This window comes from Labrus mixtus, chromosome 2 (assembly GCF_963584025.1).
Source record: "Labrus mixtus chromosome 2, fLabMix1.1, whole genome shotgun sequence".
In the NCBI taxonomy this organism is placed as follows: Eukaryota; Metazoa; Chordata; class Actinopteri; order Labriformes; family Labridae; genus Labrus; species Labrus mixtus.
In genome coordinates, this window is record NC_083613.1 from 27,320,280 (window position 1) to 27,337,206 (window position 16,927).

A 16,927-nucleotide genomic window follows, 5' to 3' on the forward strand; every position below is an offset into this window, starting at 1 on the left:
GAAAGTCCAGCCTCTGCAATCAGTGTGTGAATGGGTAGGTGTAAAAGCACTTTGAATAGTCAGAAGACTAGAAAAGCGCTTTACAAGCTCAAGTCCATTTAGAATTTACAAACTTCAGAGAACACCACCAGAAAAATCAGAGAACACCACGTTGCTGCTGCATTCATACAGTGCCAACACATCAACTGTTTATCATTACGCACAATCACTACAGTGTTAATATGTGTGCAGGACCCACACTGATACATTCATGTTATATCAAAGCGTTTAATTGTTTGCAACGTGGTAAACTCAAATGATTGTGTGAGTGATGCCCTGACATATCTTCCACACTTCATTTACAGAAAAATTTGGTGCAGGATGTGCTGCGTGACGAGAAGTCAAAACGTGTTTAACAGCCACCTCCAAGTCTGTGTCTTACAGCAGAGCAGTATCTATTAAAACTAAGAATCACATCAAAGATTTTAATCAAAACTATTGTGTGTTAGCCTACTTTCTACAGTTATACAGTCCAGTCCAGTCCTCTACACTCCGCTTTAATGAAGGTAAGACAATGCTGATGAAAAATGTGGTGGAATGTTTGAAAGTTAAGAAAACAGCTTACCACATGCACGTCTATAAATGAAATTGCTGGTTTGACTGACTATGATAGTTTAGTGAAATCGAAGAGGCATCAATAGTCATTCTGGCTTTAATTCACCACCTCATCATCTGTCTCGCCAGTTTCCTCTGCCTCCAAAATGTATGTATGTATGGTTCAGAGTTTGCTTACTAGTGCACACATGACACATCAGGTTTGTTTTTATGTATCGCAAACTTTGTGTGGGAAGTGTCGTACTCCAGTTTCATACACCAGTTTCATAGATAAGACCCCGGGTCATTTTGGTTGTTTAGTGCTAAAATTGCTGGCCACATTCCAAGCTGAACACCTACCTGAGTGTTTTGGTGGTCATATCGGCTGCCGTGATTCCATGATACACCAGTGTTTCGTTCCACACTGGGTTCAGTGTATTCTTCAAGGTTTTTGTGCGTAGCTTGTTTGCCTGAGGAGATAAAAAAAAAAAAAAAGACAGAAAAATATGAAAATTATGGTAAGGGATGGATCAAAAGAAGAAAAGAGGAATGAGCAATGTCTTAAGGGTGAAGGAGCAAACTCGTCAGATCAGAATGAGAGGAAGAGAATGAAAGATCATGAAAAAAGAAGCAAAACGAGTGATACTAAAAGATCAAAAAAGAAGCGGAGAGAGAGAAGGAGTGAAGAAACATCATTTATCTCTGTCCCTCAGGAAATAGCAGACATCTGCTGCATACTTTGTAGAGGAGAGAGCGAGGACGCCAGGCTTCCCTCGCCTCACCTGTCCGTCTGTCTGCTCCTCAACTTGATAAGACAGCACATTAGCACTAGCCAGACCTCAAAAACAAGCACTGTGGCTCAAACACAACACAACACAGCAGCCAATTAAATTGCTCAACACACTGGGCATGAAAAATTAAAGCTTTCTAAGAGAGGAAATGCCCATGAGCCCTTAAAAGCTTCCCCATCCATAAATAAAGATTGCAGCCACTTGCTGTCTCATTTCCAAATGTTGCCTTAAGGATGTGTTCATCTTGTTTGGGTTTTCATTTGGAGTTTCTTGTGTTTGTATTGTAATGTGGATAAAAACCCTTAAAGGTATAGGGCTCGTGTCCTATTAAGTTGCATTTTACTGACTCCGTAGAATTTGAATTACTGCACTAAACACTTTTGAAGCCAAACTTCTGGTTTAAAAGCTGAAGTTATGTACATTTTCTTACAATAATATGAGTCAAGAAAGCCCCCTGGAGCCAAAGTTAAAGCTAATTGGCTGCTCTGTACTGTGGAAGGGGCTACTAGTAGTGGATAATTTTAACTTAACTAATGTCATTTTTGAGGGGCTTTGTACTTGAGTTCACTTCAAACAATCAATATATAAAATATACAAAGAACGTCTATGTCAATAAATCTCCTTAAATGTAAAAAAAAAACCTTTTTAAAGACCAAATCCAATTATAAGTCCGAAACTATCTTGATCATGCTCACAACTGAACTTTCCAGAGTTAGCGTGCTATAAGAAAAAAACATCTGATGAATCTTCATGGTATGAGAAAAAAAGGTGTATTATTGAACTGACTGTAAAGAATAAAAACTGATGTGAACCTGAAATTATATTTCTAAGAAATAATATTATATTAATTAATTTAAAATGTATGGTTAAGACAGATATCAATGTGGGAACTTATCAGCAGGTGACGATTAAGCTTATGGGAGTGACTGCCAACTTTACGTTGCTTCTAGTCTAACCATCGTTTAGCAATGAGGAAGTTCTTGCCAAGACTTCCGTTTCCCTGTGTTGCTTTTGTTTACGGTCTGACTAGAAACATGAGAAGCGAGAACGCAGTTGGTGTGTTGAGAAACAACACCTTAGAGGGGATTATTAGCTGTACTTGCATGTTCTCCACACAGACCGTTTTCCTAAACCATCCTGTGCCTGATAAAACACTAGTGGTACAACAAACAGTAACATTTACACTTGCAATACCTAAACCCAGTCCCCCGCCAGTGTATGCTGTGTTGCAGTGCAGATCTCTAAATTGTAATTAGGCTGATGTATAAATATAAACATTGATTCTCACTTGTACACATTGGTGGGTAATGATACAGAATCACCTCAGATGCGGTGAGCTCATGTATATGATCATTACCCAAGACAGCTATGAAAAAAGCATTAAATCTGGCTGGGCAGCTGCCCTTTCCCCATCAATTCTGGCCTGGCAGGAATTCTTGTGCTGAGAGCAGACTGGGCAATACACTCAAAGTTGGCTTGTTTAATCAAAGCCAACCGGAAAACATTAAAGGACAACCAGTGTAGATTCAACCTGGATGAGAGGACAGGCTTTGAGGACTGCCTCCGCTGAGTGCTGCCAATCTGAGCTGGGACAAAAAAGGGATTAACAGGATCACCACTGCAAGCTGCGTCTTTAGTAAGTAACTGCTTAATTTGTGTTGCAAGAAGTTTCTGAATATCACTGGCTTATAAAATGTGTCCTTGGAACAGAACTTGCGGGACAGGGCATCTTGTGTATTGTTCCTAAATTATGGCTGGTAGGAAACTCAGATGTTGAATCCCCCATGGCAGGATTTAGATGTTAAGCTGTGCACATGTATTCCAGATTGTATGGGTCCATTCATATCATATACTGCAGCCCTGTCATCTCTAACCAGTGCCTCAATATGAAAAAGTTATCAGTTCATTGTCACTAAGGTGAGTTTTCTCTGTTGGGTTAGTTGTGAGAGAAGGTTGCACAGGAGTGAAATGTCCGGTTCTGGAGGGGAGACAAGCCCCCAAGCCTACACACAGATGCATAAACCTCAAACAGATACTGTCATTTAGGATCCGCAGATCCTTAATGCTCGCTCGGTTGCAGGGCAGAGAGGCAAAAGGATGGTTTAGCTTAATTAAAGAGCTAGTTTAAATCCAGATATACACAAGGACTTCCCAACATATCTGGAAAAATCAGAGACAAAGGAATCACAGGGGACATCCGAGAAACAACAGGCCACAGAGACAACTACCAAAAGAAAAGAAGATCAGCAAAAATGTTAGTTTTATGGAGCCAAAAGTAACTAGCAAGAGTTTAGCGTACGCCAAGTTATTAAAGGTTAACAGTCAATACCCGTGGCTATTTCCTTTGCAGGTGAATCGCATAGTTTACCCTTGTGTTTCCCACAGAGTTGGACTGTAGTTGATAATATATCAGACTAAAGAAACCAAGACAGCTTTGTGAATGAGTAGACTTGCAGCTTACTTGCCGAGTAAAATACATATCAAAGATAAGTTAAGATAACCTTGAGGTCACTCTGGACTGCCACAATCTCAAAACAATGGTCATGCTAACAAGCCAGGTATGATAAAATCAGTATATCCACTAAGTGCAAAAATATAAAAGAAATACAAGGATCTCACTTACAGGAAAAGCTTGACAACAGACCTCTCTGATAGCCAGTAAGTGCCAAAAACTACACAGAGGGCCAAAATATTTGGCTAACATTTGGCTAACAAAAAATCATCCCAAACAGAAATCTAAATAACTGCTGGCTACGCCTGAAGTCTGGAAAACATATGCCCAGAATCCATGTCTTAAGGAAATGATAATGCATTATGAGCTTGGATAAAAACTACATCTTTACAGGACTAGCTTGTAGGATTTAGGGGCATCCAGTGGTGTGGTTGCAGTTTGCAACAAAGCAATAGGGATGCAATTGGAAACTTTTTCTTCCATGTGTGTAGGAGAACCAATGGTGGCCAGAAAAAAAAAAAGCCAGTGTTTGGATACGGGCAACTGAAGAGACTTAGTGGTGCAACATGGAAATTTCTCTGGACTGTCTTAATAGGGGCTTATTCTAAGGTAAAAGAAAAAACCTTAACAATTCCTTTTTTAGGTGGTTTTACACTATTAAAGATATTCCTACCCAAAAAATATTTTGTTGCTACCAATAGATCTCCCTAAATCCTAACACTTGTTCTTAAGGGACTTCTCTATCTTCTTTTTAAGGACTGACCCATTTTTAAAGATTTACATCTTTTGTAGGAATAAATCGGCTCATGGATGTGTGCCACAGATTGGCACTGAGAAGTGCGAAAGGATTGAGAAAAGGACTAGCATATTGTTTATTTTGGTCTTTTCATGGGGTTCTTTGACGGTGAGAAAATGCAGGGCTTTGGCAGCCTTACCAATGGAAATATCCAACAGCATATATAACGTTTAAGAATTTCTCCAGCTCTACCAGTAACATTGAAATGCTGCACACATTTTCATGCATCAACCCATCCATCCATTTGTCTGGGCAGCTGGCGCAAGGTAGTGCAGACATCCCTCTCTCTTCAGCAACAGGAAAATGTAATGCATTAGTTACAAAGTTTATAAAGCTGACACAGAGCCATTCTCCCTGCATACTAATCATTTTTATTTGATATTTTCAGGAAGTACATTTGGTAGGCATACCAAATGTAATGGCAGATTTACATTTGACCGAATGGTATTGGTACTTTTATTTGGTTCTTCTAATACTAGTGTGTATGTATTATCTTATTCAGAGACTGTGTATTTCCAGCTTGAAAAGAAAGTGTATATGTTGTCCTTTCCAAATAGTCCTGCTGGTGTCTGAAGCTTTGCAGATAAACACCTCATCTCTCTCTCTCCCTCTATTTTTTTTTCTGCCGAAGTCAGCCTCTTGCTTGTGCCTGAGGGCCTGATGCTGAACCGTCCCTTCCATCTTCTTTTACTTGGTCTGTTTTTGTCCCCACATCCCATTGTTCTGCCTTTGCTGCCTTTCATCTTCCTCCCTTTTCTCCCTTAACTGTCCTCTTTTAAATCTCTATTTTCCGCTCGAAACTTTTGGCTTATCTTCATGAGTCAGCCCTCAAGAGCTTGCTCTGTGAAGGGAACAAATGTTTTCGATTCATGTCATTTGTTTGATTCATTAATGTGCAGGTGGAGCTGTGTACAGGCACAGTCACGACTTGAGGGGTTTCACAGCTTCATGTGTGCCAGCACAACTTGACAAAACAACTATTTCACAACAAATCAAAAGCCCTCATTGACTGAATTGGGTTGGCTTTCTAAGCACAAGTCTTTCTTACTGCTACATCTACACTTTAAACACCAGTTCCCTCTTCATTGCCCTCTGTCCCTCCCTGCCTCTATTTTCCCTCCACACTTGTGCTTTTGCATCTGTTTCTAAATGTTTTATCTTGAGCCCTCCATCTGTCCATCACGCTCTCCTTCTTTTTCTCCATCTGTCTTCATGGATCTTATGTATTTCACACTCCCTTTCTCTTGATCTCTTTTTTTCCCAGAGATGTCGCTGAGGATTCAGGCTGTGAGTGAATTTGCCATGGACCTCGATTAGGATTAAAAAAAAACAACAACAATGAACATAAAAAAGCGCTGGCAACTACTGTGTGCAATGCATGTTTGTGTGTGAGAATGAGGGGGGGGGGGGGGGGGGGGTCGAGAGGGAGAGACAGATGACGAGAGCATCTCTCTGTGTGACTGTGACTAAAGCCTTAGCATGTGTCTGCAAGGTCATGTGCTGCATGTGTTACAGTGTGTGTTTGACATCACAAGAGAGGATGCCTGACTGTATACTTGGTGGAATCTGGTGTGCAATAGGATGTGAGGCTGAGAGAGAAGGGAAATGAGTGGGACCTCATTGTGTGCCTTTGCTCTCTGTATTTTGACAACTCAATCTTGCAGAAACTGAAACCTTTTGTGCTTTGGATTATTCATTGTAATGCTTGCATGCTGAGTCTGAATGCGGACAAGAGAAGGTGTGCGAGTGTTCATCTGTCATCCTCACTTCTACATGTGTACGGTCCCACTTTTCAAGTGACGTGGCCCCCCCGTCTGGTGGGTATTTAACACACGGCTGTTCATGGGCACTTACCTACTCATTGACGCTTTCTCTGCGCCCCCACCACCACCACCTCTACCACCCCTCTTCCCCCCCCCCCATCAACACTTGCCTGTTGACGTGAGCCGTGTAACAATCCTCCCTGTTTCCATGACAACCACCTGCTGCTGTCCTCCCCTCATCTGTCTCTCCCTCCCTCTCTTTCTCTACACTCTCTCCCTTTTCCCCCTTTTCCTCCCTCTCGGTTGTCTCCCTTCTCTCTCTCTCTCCCCACACTGTTGGTATTTCAAGGTCAACGAGGGTCACAGCCGGATAGTGAGATATAGACAGAGATATGGGTAAAGGAGAGCGATAACAACAGGAGGGAAGACAGACAGAGGAAGGCTGGAGGATAAAAAAAAAAAATACCCCAGACGTTTTTATTGTTAGCACCTTAGACCTCAGACAGTTGCCTCACTCAACCCGTCTTGGCTCGATCATAACCTCATTTCTTGTCAACCTTGAGCCAAAATGGCCGACAACAGGTTGCATTCTGACATAGGGTTCGCTATTGTGGCGAGACTTATCTTCCCTGCTGCTTGAGCTGAAAACAAGACAAGAGAGGAGCAGCAGAGCAGAACATGTTTGTGCTCGATAAAGCAGAGCAAAGGACGGACAACACTGAGCAGTAAGCAACCGCAATCCTGCTCAACAGCTTAAATCAATGCGGTTTCTGCAATACTTTGTGACTTTCTTTGTGTTCAATAGACAAAAAAAAAACAAGAATCTGAGCCTACTTCTACAAAGAATAGTGATATATTTTGTATGTTTTCTTACGTTAAATAATGTATGAAATGTTTCCTATAATCTGCTTTGTTTCCAGCTGTTTCTGTGTGCTGTGGGACTTTCTTGAGGCAACGCTAGTGTGTGGGACAGCCCAGTGTGGTTGCATGTTACATTAATTGCCACTGAGGTAAGGTTGGAGTAATGACCTTGCTAGCCCCCGGGAGAAGATGAAGCTTGACGTATGGATCTGCCAGCCCATTGGAGTCCATGGCTTTCAGTCCCTGTGGACACAAGCAGAAACACACAGATACACAATAACACATCGCGTCAAAGTTGACGTCATCATGGCCCTCAAACACTTCACACATCTGACAGGGTTTGAAGAAGACAGTGAGTATGGCAGACTTCTTATATGGTACTAGTTACATTTCCTCTGGGTGTTTCTTTCCATACTGCTGTTTTCTCCTTTGTGTTGTCCTCAGGGGAACCATTCGGCGAGCTTTACATAATTAACATCATGTGGCAGTACACAACGAGTAATGCAAGGCTGGTGTCCTTGTACAATGGCCATACCAAATGTGTCTGCAGCAGCGGGAAGTAACATCTCCAACATTTCATGGAGCAATGAGATGATTTTGTGTTGAATTAACAAGCTGCTGAGGGTGTGTGGTGAACACGTTACTTCAGGAAAAAGCCGTCTGACGTCTTGTGCCGACTTAAAAGCATTACAAGAGAACTGTCTTGATTGGGCCTTCGAGGGGGATTACACAACCACACACACATAGAGGCTGCCAAAGTTGGATACATACAGACAAAAGCACGCACGCACACACACACACACACACACACACACACAGAGTTCCATTAATATAAAAAAAGATATTGAATTGATGCATACCTTTGCTTTGTGAATGGTACAATGAAGACAGTTGTTGTCCTGATCAAAGAGCAGATTGAACTCCAACGTTCCAAGGTAGGCTGGAATGAAACACAGAAATAACCGCAATTGAAGGGACAAAACATCCTCGTATATGCATGTACACACGCTCAAAAAGCTCTGAGTCATGTTTGTAGCAGATGGCCTTTTAAAAACATGCCGGTGCCTGATATGAATTGATCTGTCTTGTTTGATTACTGTTTGGGAATGAGCAGAAACTCGCTGGCCGAGTCCCGCTTTTTGCAACAATGTCTAATAAATCATCGAAAGCGCCCTGTCACACAAAGTGGGAGTGACAAACACTTTTGGCAAAATGCTTGACACCACATTTACTCTGCAAGCATATGTCGTGTTTCTGGGGAAACTGCAGAATCTCATTTTGAGTTAAAGAAAAAAAGATGAAGGGGAAAGGTTGTTTTTTTTTTTTTTAAATTGGGTATGTTGTTTTTCTGCCGCATTGCCATGTATTTCTATAAGGAAGAACAAAAATCAAACTAAATAACACTGATCACAACTTTCTAACAACTTTGTTCCCTCTCCTTCCTTCACTCACTGTCTTCGTCATCAGAGTCGACAGTCTCCTCCCTGTCTCCATCGTGGCTCTCCCTCCTCTCCCCATCTTTGTACCCTCCAACTGTCTCCCCGTTGAATGTCTCCTCTTTTAGGATCTTCTTCTCCCTCGGAGGCGGCGGCGTGCAGGGGTAGTCGTGGAAACGTGGAAAGAAGTCTGAGATCTGCGGGATGGGGAGGATGGGGCCCGGGCACACGTTGATGGCAAAGTGCTCCTGCATAGAGATCTTGACTGGCGAGGGAGGGGGGAGGGCGGTGGAGTGGGGCGTCGCCGAGGGGGAGGTGGCGGACGAGGAAGGAGTGGAGTTGGAGGAGGGAGGGATGGCGAGGTGGGAGTTGGAGGGGGGCGGAGGGGGTTTGGAGACGCTCATGTGGACTGTCGAACAGGGCTGTGGGATAAAAAAGTAGAGGTGAGACGGAAAGAAAGAAATGACCGAGGAGGATAAAGAGAAGAGCTGGGATCATAGCAAGGGGAGAAACAAGAGGCTCAAAACTAGAAAAGAAAAACAAAACAAAACAACAGTCACATCCTGACTGTCCAACGTTCTCCTCTCTCTTGAGTTTCTACAGCAGCAGCAGCAGCAGCAGCAGCAGGGGTCAACTGTATTGAAGGCGAGTAAATGTTGGCAATAAGTTGAAATTCACAGCACATCTAAATCCTCCTGGAGAAAACTGAAATATGCGTCTGCTCCCATCAGCTGATGCAAACCTGACTTCTCAAAAGCCAAAATAGCATTTGCCAGAACCCTTGGCACTTCAAGTGTGACTCACACATTGTGTCAGCACACCAAGTCTGCGGTTTGAATTAATATTCAAATGTAGTGCAGTAAAGTATGAACAAGTGATGTCACTTGTGTATCTGCACTTCCCTCTAATCCTTCCCTTATCTCTCGCTTTCACTCTTCCCTCTTGCATCTGCAAGCCCCCTGAGCGATATTTACATAATACTACTCGAAGCCTCCCTCAGCCTTTACCATATTTGTCAAATGAAGTGTAATAACTGTTACCAAACTCTAACCACGTTAAGCCATATGCTATCATTTCCCGTTTTCCCTGCAGTGATTAACAGAGACGGTAAACAGATTTTCTTGTATGCACTCCCACACTGCCACTGTGTCTGTTTTTCTTTTTTTTTTTTTTATAAGATCTACTTTGATTTCAGTGATCACAGGCAAAAACTTCAAACTAGGACATGACAATGTTTGCCTTTATCTGCTGGTGTTGTCCCAGATTTAACTGTTAAACCGAAGGATTTTTACATAAAACATTCAGCCAGTCAAGAAGAGACTGTCGCAGCTCCACTTTAAAAGGCAGAACAAGGAGGAGAGACGCGGGGCGCTGATAGCCTAGCGGTTATTTCATGCGCCCCATATACAGAGGCTGTCGTCTTCATTGCAGCGGCCGCGGGTTCGAATCATAGACTGTAAATATTAATGGATGAAGCCTGAGTCACGTCCGCCATCTGTTACAGCAGGGGGTTCCAGAGGCTCATCGGCATCAGCCGCCATGATGGAAATGCTGTCTCAGCCTAACTTTCAGTCAACCTAACAACAGGCTGAGAGCTGGAGCTGAGGCGGGTTTTATGTCTTCTGACAAACCGTTACATCGCGCCCACTTTTCAATCATGTCAGCTATGCACTTAATTGGATAACATGTTTTGTTCATTAAATCAAAACAGAGCCATTTAAAAAAAAAAAAAAAAAAAAAAATCAACCCCAGTAGAGTGTGTGCCAATCATGATAATAACTAACCAGACCTATCTGGCTTTTTGTACCTGGGTGTAAACATGTCAATTTAAGCTGAAAAAAACACGTTTCTATGGCTGTGGTGTGTATGCGACTTCCTGGGATGGGTGAGTGGACACTCAGTGAACTGCAGGATTTTGCACTTCCTTTGCGCTTCATTTTCCGTGACCAGAGGTTACTGCTTGGTTCGAATCCAAGCCTCGGCTTGCTTTGCTGCTACCTTCCACTACTCTCTGCTCCCAACATGTCCTGTCTCTCTTCATCTGTCCTGTCCAATAGCGGTAAAAAGGCCAAAACATTTCAGGACATTTCTGGGCATCGACGCTTTGGAATTGGTCGTTTGCCCCCTAAATCAACACCAGCATGCAGGTTTTGAGGACCACATGCTATAAAAACTTCATGCACAGCTTTGTTGAATACTTGATTCAGATTGGATAATCACAGCATTCTAAGGTCTGATATTTCTTTAAAGCAGAACAGACCTTTGCAAGGTAAGCAGCTGTGATCAAACATGTTCTCAGAGCCACATTTCATCATAAATTAACCCACAGAAAGAATACCAGCACTTTTAATGTCAGCCTGTGTACTGCAGTATGTCAATGTGTCTGTTGGCACTGTGTCAAAAAAAAGAAAAGCAAACAGAACTAGACCACACAGAAAAACAAACAAAATCATTCAGGCATAAAGAACTCTAAACAGAAACGTGGACTCTAGCAGTCTTCAAAGTCAGGTTAATGAAAAATGAAAAGGTAAGAGATTCTGACAGTTGTGGGGTAATCAGGTGCTGCACCGATTCATACACTCTTGTTCACCTTGTCTCACTTCATCAGGAAAATATTGGTTTAATATGGTTATACCGGCAAAGTGGGTCAATTTTTAAGACTTTTCTTTTTCTATTAGCGTCATTCCAAGAAATGCGTGTACAAGCTACCAACTATTTTTCAGAAGTAGAAACAAAATCTTTTTTTAAACAAAATAGTTTTTAATGTCAGTTCGATTAGCAGGATATCGTAGAGTGAGCGGGTTGTTACAGGGGAATAAAACCCAATGCTATAACAACCAGCTAAATGTGCATTATACCTTTCATCTTGAACAGGTGACAGACTGTGGGGACACATTCAAGTGAAAGTCTCTGTTGTTGTTGACCCAGACGGAGTGGGCTTAAATCCTACTCATTCTGCCTTTCACTATAAGACAAAGCTACATCACCAATGCAAACACAGCTACACAGGCTACACTGGCAGGTCAATTGAGGATGCAAGTCACTTGTCATCACCCCATTCTACAACATTGCATATGTTCATGTCACTATTCAGTGCTAACTTGTTCTAGGAGCCTTATTTAGTTCAGAAGGCTTTCAGGACTATTATTTACCCGATAGGAGAATGATTTGCTCTTTTAGTGATTGATTGATGCATCTGTTAAGCAGACACAAATAAATAGCCTGGTTGGTCCCCTTTCATTTGTTTCTTGTTGTTTGAAAACTCATAAATCAAAGTCCTAACTCTCGGGCTGCACTAATGAGATTGATGTTTTCATTATCAGTCAATCTGCTGTTTTTTTTTTCCCAGTCATTTAAATCATTAATTTGTTTGTCAAAATGTCACAAAATAGTGAAGAATTTCTGTTACTTCCAAGAGTTGCAGCTTTAAAATGCTTTGTTTTGTCTGACATGTACAAAAACATGAAGCATTGACTTCAAACAACTTCACATTTTTGCATCTTGGAACATTAAGTATTTGCTCTAAAATGGATTAACTGATCAATGCTTAGTCATATGATGTCAAAATGCTGGTGATTTTTTTTTTTAAACTCAACTAATAAATAACTTCCAGTGTTTTAGCTGTGCCTGAATCCTATTCAGCAGACATTTAATGCATTTTAAACCAGTGTGATCCTTTTGTATTGAAGAAATGTACATAAAAGGTATTTTTCTTTGTGTGTCCTAATAAAAGGCATGTCTGTTTAAATATGCATAATAGATGAGTGTTCAAATGTACACCCTAATGCTCTAAATTTGATGGAATGCACAACTTTTTTCCAGCAGTATTGGAGCCTCGACTACATTGTAAACCGTATCGACAGTTTGCTTTTTTTAATATGGATTATATAAATGTTGATCACTACATAGCTCTTGTGAAAAAATCTGATTGACACACTCGAACAGAACCAGACTGAACACAGTTGCAAACTTGCATTATAGAGCACATTCCTCCTTCACTACACTGAGTTACAGTACTCATGCAGACTCTCCTTTACACACACACATGTGCGTGAAGACTTTCCACACAGATGAAGATCAATCAGCTTGTTCCAATGACAATACCGCCACTCATTCACACGATACTGCTCTTACATAAGAAAACCCAAATATCAACACATTTGTCCCTGCGCCAAAAATGATCATCACTTGAAGCATGTTGCTCCCAAACTCAAATCACTCACACCGGTCTGACACACACACACACACACACACACAGACTGACACATGCTGCCACATGTGCACACATGCACAAATATAGACAGGGACAAAAACGTACCCAGGGACAGTCTTCATCTGTGCCAGCACTCCATCTTGCCTGCTCTCACGTCCTCTGTTACTCACACACTGAGGAGCATGCAGACCAGCTTTGAGTCAATATATCCCTCCGTACACTCTCCCTCTCCCTCTCTCCCTCTCTCTCTCTCTTCGTTTGCTCTCCTCCTCTCCTCCCTCTTCCCCTTCCCCTTTACTTGTGACGTATCTGGTTAAAAAATCCACGTCAGTCCTTTGCAGACTATGCATATAGCCCTGTCACTCACTTTCTCTCATACGGTGGGGAGATTTAAGGAAACCCGCGAAAAAGGGACGTGCGTGTATGTGCTCTGATGGTTTATGTGGTGGGTGAGGAGAGGAGAGGGGGGGGGGGTGCACAAAAAGAGAAAGTGAGAGATGAGGAGAAAAAACTGACATCATATAGAGACAGACAATCACAATCACAAAGACAGCAGCTAAACAAACGTAAAAAAGGAGGACATCATTATATATATATTTATTCAGTCGAGAGAGAAAAACAGAGAGGGGGGGAACGAACACACAAAAAGAAATATCACTCTGGGATGAAAACAAAAATCCAGCAGCTGAAGGGCAGAGAGAGGAAATTAAATTCAACGTGTTGACTGAGCTGAACAGAATACACAGCCAGCCATACAATCACATAGCCAGATTACTTTGTGTTGGCTATGACTATGGCCAATATCAGCCAAGCATATGTGTGTTGGTGTGTGTGTGTGTATGTATCCAACTTTGGCAGCCTTGATAGTAACGGCTTCATGAGAAATAGAATGAAAAAAAAAACAGAGAAAGTCACACTGCAATAAACTACAGGTGGACGCAGGACATAAGAAGGGTATATATACACACTAAGGACGAAATGCATATATATCCATAATTAATGCTTACTGTACTTTTTTTTTTTTTTTTACAAAGCAAGCTAATCCCAAATAACTCCATTTAGATTTCTCCTAAGAGGTTTAAGAGGGATTTCTACCTGCTTGGGGTCTAATTTATCCAAACTCCAAAGCATTAGTAGCACCATTATGAAGGATAGATTATGTAGATGTCTTAGTGTGTAAATGTCTCATTTTAGTGATAAATAGTCAATACAATACATGCTGTATTTGTCACCTTCAACAAATGTTTCCAGCCAAAGGAAGGATTACACCTACAGTCACATACAGAGAAAAACAAATATCTAAATAAATGTTTTTTTTTTGTTGTTTTTTTTTCAAATTGGGTCTCTGTAATCTCAAAAGAATAAATACTGCTTAGTCAAAGAAGTGTTTTCTCTTTTCTGTCTCTTCTTGTGCAGAAGTCTCTTTGGGGCTTCACAGCCCTAATACTGTAAATCCTTGACCCTGACGTGCTTGTGAACAATGTAGGACCCTGAGGACATCTGAGGCTGGCCCACTGGCCACTCCCAAGAGTTTGAAGAAAACAAGGGGAAGCTGCGTTTTGTTATCATGCAGCACAGACCTGGAATAATCTTCAAGTTGATGTAAGACCAGCCCACACTCTGACCTCCATTAAGTCCAAGCTGCAAACATTCATTTTCACACTGCCTACTCTACCCTTGAATGACTCCACGCTAGCTTTAAACTCAATTTGAATCATTCTCATTATTATTTATTTATTAGATTCTTTTGAACTATCTGTCTCTGGTCTGCACTTTATTTTTATTTTTTTAATGAGTTACATAAATGAATTTTAAATTGAGCAAAGTTTGAGCCTAAAGACTTAGGGAGACATTCTTTGGATCGTTACAGAATCCATTTCAGTTTAGGTAAGACCAAGTGTAGTAGGAGAGTCTGTGTTCAGACTTCAGAGCCAAACAACATTAGTAGATGGAAAAAGCAGATTACTGAGTAGACAGTATTGGATAGAGTCGGAAACTGGGGGAGAGAGTGTGGGGAATGACATGAGGGAAAGGAGCCAGAGGTGGGATTTGAAACCAGGCTTCCCATTTCAGGACATCAGCCTCTGTGCATGGGGTGTGCGAGCTAACCACTAGGCCATCGGCGCCCCAATTTAGTTTTTTAACGTCTAAATTTTGCAGAATATCGTATTTCTCTTTTTTTCCCATATCTAAAATATTTTGTAACCTAAAAATAAGGGTAGAGGAAACAAAAGGAAAATGTGTTCAACATAGCTTCAAAAAAAACCTCAGAGGGTTTGAAGTGGACCTGAAATATAAAAAACATGTCATTGAGAAAAGAAGCTTATGAAGAAATTCCTGTAGCTAAAAGCAGCAGGAGGGCTCCTTTGTTTACAGCTCGTGATGGCAGAGGATGATCTAAAAACCTTTGAATGACATATTACTGTCTGGAAAACCATCAGAGCACTAATTGGTGACAATATAATTTTCCACGGTTGAAAAGTAACAGATGAACAACAACAACCCCAGTCTACTAAATTAATCGTGAGCCGCAGGAGGAAGGGGACCTTGTACGTGTAGACGCATGTGCCCGTCCGTCTGTGGCCGCTTTGATTTACTTTGGGCGTCTCTTAACTATCAGCATCTCATCTTCAATATTGCGTTAACAGACCATTACACTGTATATTCATTAATTTGAAAAGAGAACATGAGTGCTTAATGAGTTGAAATGAGATAAATGAATGCTCAGTCTACCAATGCCAAACTATCCATCTAGAAATAGGTGCTTTAGACATGCAGGGCTACATGCTTTAAGTGGCTTCAAATTGATGCAGAAGTGCTGCTAAAGTGCACCCCTGTCCTTTTCGGAAGATGACATAGTCCTTTTTAATGGGCTTCATGCTGTTGGTTTCAACGGAGCTGCACATCTTTTGGGTGATAACTGGAAAAAAAAAAAAAAAAAAACATGTGCAACTGTGCAAAGGTTTCCCCACCCACAGCAGCAGCTATCAGACAGCTGCAGAGCTCTCACAGCCGACATGCTGACCACCAAAAACTCTCAGACGCTCTCCATACACCAGTGGGCACCCAAAGGACACGCTGTACTCCACCAGAAGGGCTCTTATACTGCAGTCTCAACATGTTTAGGTCATGGCTGATTTACAGAAGACTGAAGAGTTCTGATCTGTACATTTGCAGCGTTGGTTAACCATCACTTAGAAAAACATATGTCAACCTTTAGCTGTATCATTCCAAGGTTGTAGCCAGGTAACATTGAGGACGCCGAGGTCATGTCCTCGGTATTATTCCTGGGATAGTATAGGTTTTGGCGAACCTTGGGAAGCTATGCTTGGTATTTTTAGGCTGATGATGATATCTTTTAGACTGAGCCAACAAATTAAATTAGTCTCTGCTGGAGATTTATTCCTGGCAGCAAAAGACCATTCATAAACAGAATGTGTACCTTTTCTTTGGAAATAAACGGGAGGAGAGACTACTGTATTTTGGGACCTCAATGAGAAACTTTGCTGTTTTCACACATGCACCACTTAAAATGTCTAGCAAATTTCAGGACCATTAAATCTGATTTGCTTATATACATACAGTACGTTCCTGACAGCTTGAAGATATCCCTGTCGTACTGGGGGATGGAGGTTGGGGTTGGGCTGACAAGCCACATCTTAAAAAATTATGGCAGTCAGTTTTTTGGCTTTGTCTCAATGTTAAATTTAACGGACGGTATAATGGATGGCATGATCAACTCTGCTGGCTGCCTTGCGTAAAAATTGTCCTGAATATTTTCTGCTTCATCAGTCCAACTTTACTTGGAATGCTACTCTTGGTCTGGCAGGCTCGAGGGGTGAAGATGGGGTGAATTTGTCCGTTTGTATTCACACACGCAGCTCACCCCGATTGTAGGAGATTTGTGCATGTGTGAAAACACCGCTGTGCAGTTCTGAGACAGTTATTATCTACAGCCCAGCCACATGAACTTTGATGAAGATGTTTAATTTCTAAAATAATTATTTAAATATGCTGAAACATAAACACAAGTATCAAATTG

At 41.5% G+C, this 16,927-nt stretch overlaps 1 protein-coding gene across 2 annotated transcripts in view; it reads right to left on the bottom strand.

Annotated features, from left to right (window-relative positions):
- The window catches only part of doc2d (double C2-like domains, delta), a 76,552-nt gene that overhangs the window by 27,823 nt on the left and 31,802 nt on the right, over positions 1 to 16,927 (bottom strand). Inside the window, exons 1-5 of one of the 2 annotated variants that reach the window (XM_061059577.1) lie at positions 12,991 to 13,241; positions 8,689 to 9,094; positions 8,097 to 8,176; positions 7,405 to 7,479; positions 934 to 1,043 (exon numbers count right to left, since the gene is read on the bottom strand). In XM_061059577.1, coding sequence (XP_060915560.1) covers positions 934 to 1,043; positions 7,405 to 7,479; positions 8,097 to 8,176; positions 8,689 to 9,076 — 653 coding nt within the window. In that variant the 5' untranslated portion in view covers positions 9,077 to 9,094; positions 12,991 to 13,241. Of the gene's footprint in view, positions 1 to 933; positions 1,044 to 7,404; positions 7,480 to 8,096; positions 8,177 to 8,688; positions 9,095 to 12,990; positions 13,242 to 16,927 lie in introns of those variants that run through there. The other variant, XM_061059585.1, reaches the window with a different exon arrangement.